This window comes from Etheostoma cragini, chromosome 11, assembly GCF_013103735.1.
Source record: "Etheostoma cragini isolate CJK2018 chromosome 11, CSU_Ecrag_1.0, whole genome shotgun sequence".
NCBI lineage: Eukaryota > Metazoa > Chordata > Actinopteri > Perciformes > Percidae > Etheostoma > Etheostoma cragini.
In genome coordinates, this window is record NC_048417.1 from 713,749 (window position 1) to 724,251 (window position 10,503).

A 10,503-nucleotide genomic window follows, 5' to 3' on the forward strand; every position below is an offset into this window, starting at 1 on the left:
GGGGTTCAGTGTCTTGCCCAAGGACACTTCGACAATGACTGCAGGGGCGGGGATCGAACCACCAACCTTCCGATTGGCTGGCAACCACTCTACCACTGAGCCACAGACACATTTTATATTTAATATTTTTATATTGTGTTTTGACACTGTAAAGGTTTTGCTTAAATCTCGTTGCACAGGTACTGCACTTGTGTATAATGACAATAAGGCAACGGTACCTTTACTGTAAAATGAATCACAGTAACTTGCTGGTCAATCGTTGCCATAGTTACTGTAAATGTTGCTTTAGATTTGTTGCAGTGCAGCTTGGTTTAACCGTCTCTGTCTGCGGGTCCACAGTGCCCCCCATTCTGGAGGTGGATGCTAAGCTAACTGACGGCATCATTGTGAAGGCCGGCACCACCATCCGGCTACCAGCCATCATGAGAGGGATCCCCGTGCCCACCGCCAAGTGGTGCATCGAGGGCGATGAGATCACCAGCGAGGGGAACGTCAAGATCGACACGGACAACTTCTCCACCGTGCTCAGCATTAACGACTGCACCAGGAACCACACCGGCACCTACCTGCTCACCGTATCCAACCCCGCCGGAACCAAGACTGGGGCCTTGAACGTCACTGTCCTGGATGTCCCCGCCGCTCCCATCGGACCCGTCAACATCCTGGAGGTCACTCCGGACTCCATGATGATTGAATGGCGTCCTCCCAAGGACGATGGCGGCACCGCCGTCACCAACTACATCGTGGAGAAGCGAGAGTCCAACAAGGAGACCTGGGGCGGCGTGAGCTCTGGCAGCCTGGCCACCAAGCTCCACATCACCCGTCTGCAGAAAGGAGTGGAGTATGTGGTTCGCATTCGGGCCGAGAACAAAATGGGCATCGGCGCTGCTCTGGAGAGCAAGCCGACTGTCGCCGAGCACACCTTCATGCCACCCAGTCCGCCCGGTAAGCCACAGCCCTCTGATATTGCAGAAGATTCTGTTACAATCGGCTGGACCATGCCACTGGCCGACGGCGGCAGCCAGATCTCGGGCTACCTCATCGAGCGCAGACACAAGGGAGGAAAATGGATCCGGGTCAACAAGACACCCTGCCCGGACCTCAGGTACAAAGTCCAAGGTCTGTTTGAGGGCAATGAGTATGAGTTCAGAGTGTTTGCGGAGAATAGCGCCGGCTACAGCGGCCCCTCTCCCAGCTCTGACCTATGCAAGCCCTGCAGGCCCATCACCGTCCCAAGCCCCCCTGTCAACCCCAGAATTAAAGATTACAGCAAGACCACAGCTGATTTGGTGTGGACCAAACCCAACAAAGACGGAGGTAGCCCCATCCTGGGCTACACCGTGGAAATGAAGAAAGCTGATACTGAAGAATGGAAAAAGGTGAATATCGATGAGTTTATCAAGCAGTGTGTCTACAGGGTGAAGGGTCTGGAGGAGGGCGGGACGTACAGATTCAGAGTCTATGCCTCGAACATGATCGGAGATGGAGAGTCCAGAGAAATCCCAGAGTCTGTCACCGCTCAGGATATCCTGATCCCTCCGGAGATCGAGATGGACGCCACCTGCCGCGAGCACCTCACTGTGCGCGTTGGACACAACATCAACATCATCGGCTACATCAAGGCCCGTCCGGATGCTGAAGTGCTCTGGTCCAAGGAGGAGACAGTTCTGGAGAACAGCAAACGCGTCACCATCGTTCAGAACCTCCCTATGGTCCACCTGAGGATCAAGGAAGCCACGAGAGCCGACCATGGCAAATACACTCTGAAGGCGTCTAACGTGGGAGGCGAGGCATCTTGCACCATAACGGTCAACGTGCTGGACAGGCCGAGCCACTGTCAGAACCTGCACACAACCTACGCCACCAAAGACTCATGTATGATCAACTGGGAGCCCCCCAAAGACAACGGTGGATCCGAGATCACCAACTACATTGTGGAGTGCCGTGAGCCCAGCATTAGCATGTGGTCCATGATCTCCTCCAACTGCACCAATCGCAAGATCAAGTCCAAGATGATGGAGGGCCACCAGTACCTGTTCCGCGTCTGTGCCGAGAACAAGATGGGCCCGGGACCCTGTGTGGAAACCAAAACCCCTCTGCTGGCCATCGATCCCATTGAGAAGCCCGGCGAGCCTGAGAACTTCAGAGCCACCGACATCGGTAAGAACTACGTCTATCTGAGATGGAGGAAGCCGGACTACGACGGCGGCAGCCCCAACATCTCTTACAACCTCGAGTGCAAAGCTAAAGACGCTGAAGAGTGGGAGAAGCTCAACACTGGCGTTCTCACGGACACCTTCTTCCTGGCGGACAAGTGCACAGAGAACCACACGTACACCTTCAGGTAGGCTACTGCCATCTTACTTCATACCGCCTCTGGTGAATGGATCATGCTAGTGCTGCCAAGATTAATCAATCAGTTGTCAACCAGGAAATTAATTGATTAATTTTGAAAATTATTCGGTTTGAGTCATTTTGCAAGAAAGAAAAAATTCCCCCTAATTTTCGTTTTTTTATCGATTCACGTTGATGTGTGGATTGTTTTCTGGACGAATGGATTGGTTGTTTGGTCTATAAAATGTCAGAAAATTGTTCTCAAGATTTAAAGTAAATGTAGTATTTCATTTATTTTACGTTCTGAGCTGTGTGACAGATTTTGCTGCTGCAACACTGTAATTTCTGTAAAATCTAAATCTAAGATCTAAATGTATTTATAATAATTATTCAAATAACACTTTTTCATTGCCACTAAACATCTTATCCCTCTGAGCCCGAGACACTCCCCGACGAGTGAAAAAGCACCTCTGATTCATAGTTTAATAACTTTTGAACGATACAAGCGATTGGCTTACCTCCGGTTGCCTTTGAATCCTGACGCTTCTGCGATTACGGAGGTCTTTTCCGTGTCTTTCTAGCCTCTACAGGGGATTTTCTATCCAGCCTGGAACTTCAGCCTCTTTGGGCTTTAAATCCACACTGTTATATCAAAGATTGATCCACTTTATGTCCATAATTCATCGCGTTTTGGCTGATTTGTGCCGCTGGCGCCTTTGCTCTTCGTCTCTCTCTCTCCTGTATTTTATTTTTTTTTCAGGAAGTACATGCCCATATATGGGAGATAAAGGCACCCCTCTTGTATGGAAGGCCAGAGGGGACAAAAAGGCCTATAGATTCTATGAAAGGCCAAATTGTGCACTATTTAGACACACATTTGCTTGTATAGCATTGTTGTGGGTGTAATATTAATAAATATGACATTATTATGTTATTATTGGCATAAGTAAATGTCATGAGAGCAAAAGCGTCTTGACTTTCTCTGAAAAAATGAATGTATTTTGTTAACTGTATAAGTTATAATGATTATTTCTTCCCAGTGTGACTCCCAAGACATATGAGAAGAGTTTTAGACAGGAAAATGGCTTATTAATTAATTATCTGTCTGTTATATCAATACATTTCTGGAAGATTCTTGTTCTGTTTTATTTATTTATTTATCTTTAAGGCCCTACAACCATTTTTAAAATGCAAGTGACCTCACTGCAACCCAAATATTCTAATAACCCAGTTTGTCCTGAAGAAAATGATGTTCATATCTTGACTGTAGACCCCAGTTTTGATGTTTTACAAGCTTTTTTATAAAATAAATCCAGACGGAAAATAAATTGTAAAAATTGCCTCAGGGCCCCCAGGGTTAATTAAGAGGCAAGTAACCACATGACCACTATGCGACTTTGCATGCATATTTTGTCATTTTTATCATTTAGCTGTTTTTTAGGCTCTGGTGTGTACACTGTCCGGGTTTGACTATGTTGCGACCACGTCTAAGACAATTTTATGTCAGTTCTCTGAATCTGACTTCATGCCATTTGTTTTCCAGGGTGCAGACCGTTAATGAAGGAGGTGAAAGTGCTTGGGTAAAACTCGCCGATATTTTGGTGAGGGAGGAGATCCAGAAGCCCGTCATTGACCTGAAGCTGGCCGGAACCATGACGGTGAAGGCCGGAGAGTCGGTGAGGTTGGAGGCCGGCCTGAGAGGAAAGCCCCAGCCCGAGGTCAAATGGCTGAAAGACAAGGCTGTCGGAGACAACCCAAGAATTAGCTATGAGACCGGCCCCGACTACTCCAAGTTCCTTCTGACCAAGTCCAAACGCAGTGACACCGGAAAGTATGTCATCACTGCCACCAACTCGGCCGGCACCTTCACGGCGTACGCCAACGTTAACGTCCTGGACGTCCCCGGCGCAGTCAGGAACCTCCGGATCACCGGCCTGGGAGCCGACAAGTGCAGAGTAGTGTGGGATCCTCCAGAGGATGACGGAGGCTGCGAGGTGGACAGCTACATCCTCGAGAAATGCGAGACCAGGAGGATGGTCTGGTCCACGTACTCGGCCTCCGTGGTCACGCCGTACTGCAACGTCACGCGTCTGGTGGAGAACAACGAGTACATCTTCAGAGTGAGGGCAGAGAACAAGATGGGAACCGGCCCCGCTATGGAGAGCAAGCCGGTCACTGTCAGGACACAGTTCAACAAACCTGGACCCCCTGAAGCCCCTGATGTCACCAAGGTAAGTAAAGGACATCCTGTATTATATAGACCGAATCACAGTAGCTGTGAATAGATTTTCCCCTGAAATTAGGCTCACATAAAAAGACTTTTCAGCCTCAAATGTACCTTGATAACCAGTATTCTCTGTTTCTCACTGTGAATACCTTTGTGATGCAGGTGAGTAAAGATGAGATGACCGTTGTCTGGGCTCCTCCTGAGAACGACGGAGGAAAGTCTATCACCGGCTACATCCTGGAGAGGAAAGAGAAGAGAGCAGTGCGCTGGGTGCCGTGCACCAAGAGCCCCATCTCAGAGAGACGCATGAAAGTCACCAACCTGATTCCCAACCATGAGTACCAGTTCAGGGTGAAGGCTGAGAACGAGGTCGGCCTGGGAGAACCCAGCAAACCCTGCAGACCCGTTGCAGCCAAAGATCCCATCGGTGAGTTTGCACCAGCTTTCACAGTTCAGTTTACGTCTTAAAAAATATTCTTAGAATTCTTAGGTTTGTGCTCAGCCAGAAAACATGTAAACCACTGGAAGCTTTAAGGTTAATTTTTTCAACAGTGTGTAACAACATTATGGGATAGATCCCTGCAGAGATAGACCTTTTAGTTAAAGAGTAAGATCCTTTTAGTGTAACATGAAACAGAAATCTCCATCACCAAACCCACAGATTGTAATGTATACATTTTTGTCTTTGTCTGAACCTACAGAGCCCCCCGGCCCCCCGGCATGCCTCAAGGTAGGCGACAGCACCAAGACCTCTATCACCCTGTCCTGGTCTAAGCCTGTGTACGACGGCGGCGCCCCAATCATAAACTACAGCCTAGACATGAGGCTGAAAAGCGAGGCGGACCCCGAGAAGCCCTCTGAGGGCTGGAAGAGGATCGACACCCATGGCCCGCTGGTGCACACCGAGTTCACCATCGGCCAGCTGGATGAGAAGCTGGAGTACGAGTTCAAGGTGTCCGCCCAAAACCAGGTGGGCTGGGGACGCCACGCTTACCTGAAGGAAGCCGTCTCCCCCAAGGAGATCCTGGGTAAGAATAAAGGTTTACGTCCTGGAGGGACTGAAGCCAAAAGTAACCCTGCTTTCATAAATCCATGGATGAATGTTAACAGGTTGAGACGTTGCATCGGACCATAAAACCAGACATAGAAAACTTTCAGCAGCTAAAAAATGCAATCAGAAAAATAATGTTAAAATATGAAAATCTAATGAACATCGATGTGTTTCCTTGGCAACAGAGGCTCCAGAGATCGACCTGGATGCCAGTCTCAGGAAAGGCCTGTCTGTCCGGGCCGGCTGTCCAATCAGGCTCTTTGCTGTGATCAGAGGAAGGCCCGCCCCCAAGGTGACCTGGAAGCGCCTGGGCGTGGACAACGTGATCCGCCGAGGTCACGTGGACCAGGTGGACACCATGTCCTTCCTTGTCATCCCGGAGAGCACCAGAGAGGATTCTGGGAGATACTCGCTGACTCTGTCCAACTCAGCTGGAGAGAAAGCTGTGTATGTCCGCGTCAAAGTCCTCGGTAAGAAACCAAGTAAAAAAACCATCAACTCTGTGATAGATAGATCGATAGATAGAGAGATAGATAGACAGATATGTGAAATATATGATTTCATGCTTAAATGGAATGTCCCCTTGCACCCTGCAGACACCCCGGGTCCCGTGGGAGACCTGCAGGCCTGCAACATCACCAAGACCAATGCCCAACTGTCCTGGCTCCCCCCCGACAACGACGGGGGGAGCCCCATCCTTAACTACATCGTGGAGAAACGCGAGGTGGACCGCAAGACCTGGAACAAGTGCATTGAGGACCTGAGGAAGACTAGCTTCCATGTGACCACTATGACGCCTGGCATCGAGTACTACTTCAGGGTCACGGCCTGCAACAAGTACGGCATCGGGGTTCCACAGGACTCGCCCAAGTCCTACCTGGCTGTCGACCCCATCAGTGAGTGTCACAGACCACCAAGGTCTCTATAAAAGAGACTTCAGATCCAGTATGAGGGACCACTATGGTCTATATAAAAGAGACTTCAGATCCAGTATTAGGGACCACTAAGGTCTATATAAAGAGACTTCAGATACAGTATTAGGGACCACTAAGGTCTATGTAAAGAGAGACCTCAAATACAGTATTAGGGACCACTAAGGTCTATATAAAAGAGACTTCAGATCTAGTATTAGGGGACCACTAAGGTCTATATAAAGAGACTTCAGATACAGTATTAGGGACCACTAAGGTCTATATAAAAGAGACTTCAGATACAGTATTAGGGACCACTAAGGTCTATATAAAGAAACTTCAGATACAGTATTAGGGACCACTAAGGTCTATATAAAGAAACTTCAGATACAGTATTAGGGGACCACTAAGGTCTATATAAAGAGACTTCAGATCAGGTATTAAGGACCACTAAGGTCTATATAAAAGAGACTTCAGATCAAGTATTAGGGACCACTAAGGTCTATATAAAGAGACTTCGGATCCAGTATCTATGCTCTATGTCAGACCCCCGTGATCCTGGTTTTGTTCTTCCTAACGTGCCGTGCGTTGCTTTCAGGCGAGCCGGACCCTCCCAAGAAGATGGACGTGTTGGAGATCACCAAGAACAGCGCCACCCTGGGTTGGCTGAAGCCGCTCAGAGACGGAGGAGCCAAGATCAATGGCTACGTGGTGGACTACCAAGCGGAGGGCGCACCAGAGGACAAGTGGACGCCGTACTCTGTGGTCAAAGACATGACCATCGTGGTGGTCGGTCTCAAGGAAGGAACCAAGTACAAGTTCAGAGTGGCAGCCAGGAACTCTGTGGGCGTCAGCCTGGCCCGGGAGGCAGAGGGGGTGTTCGAGGTCAAGGAGCAGCTCAGTGAGTACACCGGCCACAAGTCCACCTCAGACCAGGGTCCAGCCAAACACTGGGGACATATGACAAAATACAGAAAATACTATTAATAAAGAAAATACAGAAAATACAGAAAATTTAGAAAATATAGAAAAAAATGAAAAACTGAAAAAACTGAAAATGTAGAAAATACAGAAAATAAAATATAGAAAATACAGAAAATACAGAAAATACAGAAATTACAGAAAATATAGAAAATACAGAAAATACAGAGAATTTAGAAAATATAGAAAATACAGAAAATATAGAAAATATAGAAAATACAGAAAATATAGAAAATATATCAAATATATCAAATGTAGAAAGTATAGAAAATATATAAACTACAGAAAATACAGAAAATGTAGAAAATACAGAAAATACAGAAATTATAGAAAATATAGAAAATATAGAAAATATAGAAAATACAGAAAATACAGAAAATGTAGAAAATGTAGAAAATATAGAAAATGTAGAAAATACAGAAAATGTAGAAAATATAGAAAATATAGAAAATACAGAAATTATAGAAAATATAGAAAAAATAGAAAATATAGAAAAAGTAGAAAATATAGAAAATACAGAAATTAAAGAAAATATAGAAAAAATAGAAAAAATTGAAAATATAGAAAAATTGAAAATACAGAAAATATAGAAAGTATAGAAAAAGCAGAAAATACATAAAATACAGAAAAGCTTAACATGTCTATTTTAAACATTGCCCTGATGAATAAAAATGTAACCTTTTCACCGCTTCCTGCTCCTTCCAGTGGCTCCGAAGGTCATCCTGCCCGACGTGGTGACGGTCCGAGCCGGATCCAAGATGGTGATCGAGGCCCTTGTGGCGGGTAAACCCGCCCCCTTCTGCAAGTGGAAGCAGGGCAGTGAGGACGTGCTGACCTCGGACCGCCTGTCGGTCGTGAAGACACTCAATACCTGCACGCTCATCATTAAGAACGTGACGCGCAAGGACAGCGGCTACTACAGCCTGTCGGCCGAGAACAGCACCGGCAAGATCAACCAGATCCTCCGAGTCACCGTCATGGGTCAGTGTCAGTCTGCAAATACAGGGAGAAACAAGCTGTAATGTTCCCCAAATGACAGATGTTAGAAACAAGCTGTAATGTAACCCTGTGTGTCTCTGCAGACATCCCTGGCCCCCCCGAGGGTCCCATAGAGATCACAGAGCTGGACGTCGACGCCTGCACGCTGCTCTGGAACTCCCCTCAGGAGGACGGCGGCAGCAACATCACCAACTATATTGTGGAAAAGTGTGACGTTAGCCAGGGCGACTGGGTCCCCGTGACCACATCCTGCACCAAAACCAGCTTCAGAGTTCCCAAACTCACAACTGGCAAAGAGTACGGCTTCCGAGTCCGTGCTGAGAACCGGTTGGGCATCTCGGCGCCACTCTATTCTGAGAAAATGATTGCCAGACATCCATTTGGTGAGTCTGTAGAGACGGAGTGCATTTAAATTTATTTTATTGTAATTTAAATTTAAATTTATACTCTCTATTGATCCCCTATGGGGAAATTACCCAGATGAGATATGCTGCTCAATACACACTAAAAGTAGTGATTATTTACATGGAGTCTGGTGGAGATATGCTGCTCTATACACGCTAAAAGTAGTGATTATTTACATGGAGTCTGGTGGAGATATGCAAGTCCACACTCCATACTTTGGTCCAAACAGGGACTTGAACCCGCGACCTCCGGTTCCCAATCCAACTCCCTACGGGGCTACTGCTACCCCCCAAAAAAAAGAAAAATCCTGTTTTCCAGGCGCCGTTTTGACTTCTTCACAACGACAGCATCTCTCGGCACTGTGTGCTAACTGTTGCATGCTAACTTTTGTGTGCAAACTGTTGTGTGCTAACTGTTGCATGCTAACTGTTGAGTTTCTCCCCCAACAGATCCCCCCAGCGAGCCCAGAAACCTGCAGATCCACAAGGTCTTCAAGGACTTTGTCATCGTCTCATGGGAGGTTCCCACCAGCGACGGCGGCAGCCCCATCACCGGGTACTGCATTGAAAAGAAGGAGAGGAACAGCCTTCTGTGGATGAGGGCCAACGAGTCCGTGGTCCGGGCCACCCAGTACACCTGCACCGGGCTCATAGAGGGCGTGGAGTACACCTTCAGGGTGTCGGCCATCAACCTGGCAGGACAGGGAAAACCCTGCAAGCAGACCGACTTCGTCACCGCCAGGACCGCTGTCGGTACGAAGCCTTTTCTACACGAGGTTTAGTTCTGACGTTAAAGAAAGTTGTTCAATGGAAAAATACAGAAGGGAGCAAAAGAGGGAGGGAGCAAGATTTTCCTTTATTTTTATTCTTAAGAGAGTAACTTTCTTTCCCTCCACACCCAGTTCTAGTCACCGGTATCTATCTATCTATCTATCTATCTATCTATCCATCTATCCATCTATCCATCTATCTATCTATCTATCTATCCATCTATCTATCTATCTATCTATCTATCTATCTATCCATCTATCCATCTATCTATCTATCTATCTATCTATCTATCTATCTATCTATCTATCTATCCATCCATCTATCTATCTATCTATCTATCTATCCATCTATCTATCTATCTATCAATCCATCTCTTTATCTATCAATCTATCTATCTATCTATCTATCTATCAATCCATCTCTTTATCTATCAATCTATCTATCTATCTATCTATCTATCAATCCATCTCTTTATCTATCTATCTATCTATCTATCTATCTATCTATCTATCTATCTATCTATCTATCTATCTATCTATCAATCCATCTCTTTATCTATCTATCTATCTATCTATCTATCTATCTATCTATCTATCTATCTTCTCTATCTATCCATCCATCCATCCAACCTGGCAGCCATAGTGGTTTTCAGACCATGACCCCCAGGTCCTTCCCTCCCTGTCCAGACATCATAGCTGTAGTGTCTTTGTCCCCAGACCCCCCCGGTAAACCCGAGGTGATGGACGTGACCAAGCACTCCGTCTCATTGGTCTGGAGCCGTCCCAAGCACGACGGTGGCAGCAAGCTGATTGGCTACTACATGGA

At 46.7% G+C, this 10,503-nt stretch overlaps 1 protein-coding gene across 1 annotated transcript in view; it reads left to right on the forward strand.

Moving 5' to 3' along the window:
- LOC117953076 (titin-like) overlaps positions 1 to 10,503 on the forward strand; it is a 225,219-nt gene that overhangs the window by 151,928 nt on the left and 62,788 nt on the right. Inside the window, 11 exon segments of the mRNA XM_034885791.1 lie at positions 340 to 2,344; positions 3,878 to 4,565; positions 4,724 to 4,988; positions 5,263 to 5,589; positions 5,798 to 6,082; positions 6,209 to 6,508; positions 7,122 to 7,424; positions 8,210 to 8,485; positions 8,587 to 8,886; positions 9,358 to 9,660; positions 10,395 to 10,502. Of these exon segments, the coding sequence (XP_034741682.1) occupies positions 340 to 2,344; positions 3,878 to 4,565; positions 4,724 to 4,988; positions 5,263 to 5,589; positions 5,798 to 6,082; positions 6,209 to 6,508; positions 7,122 to 7,424; positions 8,210 to 8,485; positions 8,587 to 8,886; positions 9,358 to 9,660; positions 10,395 to 10,502 (5,160 nt within the window).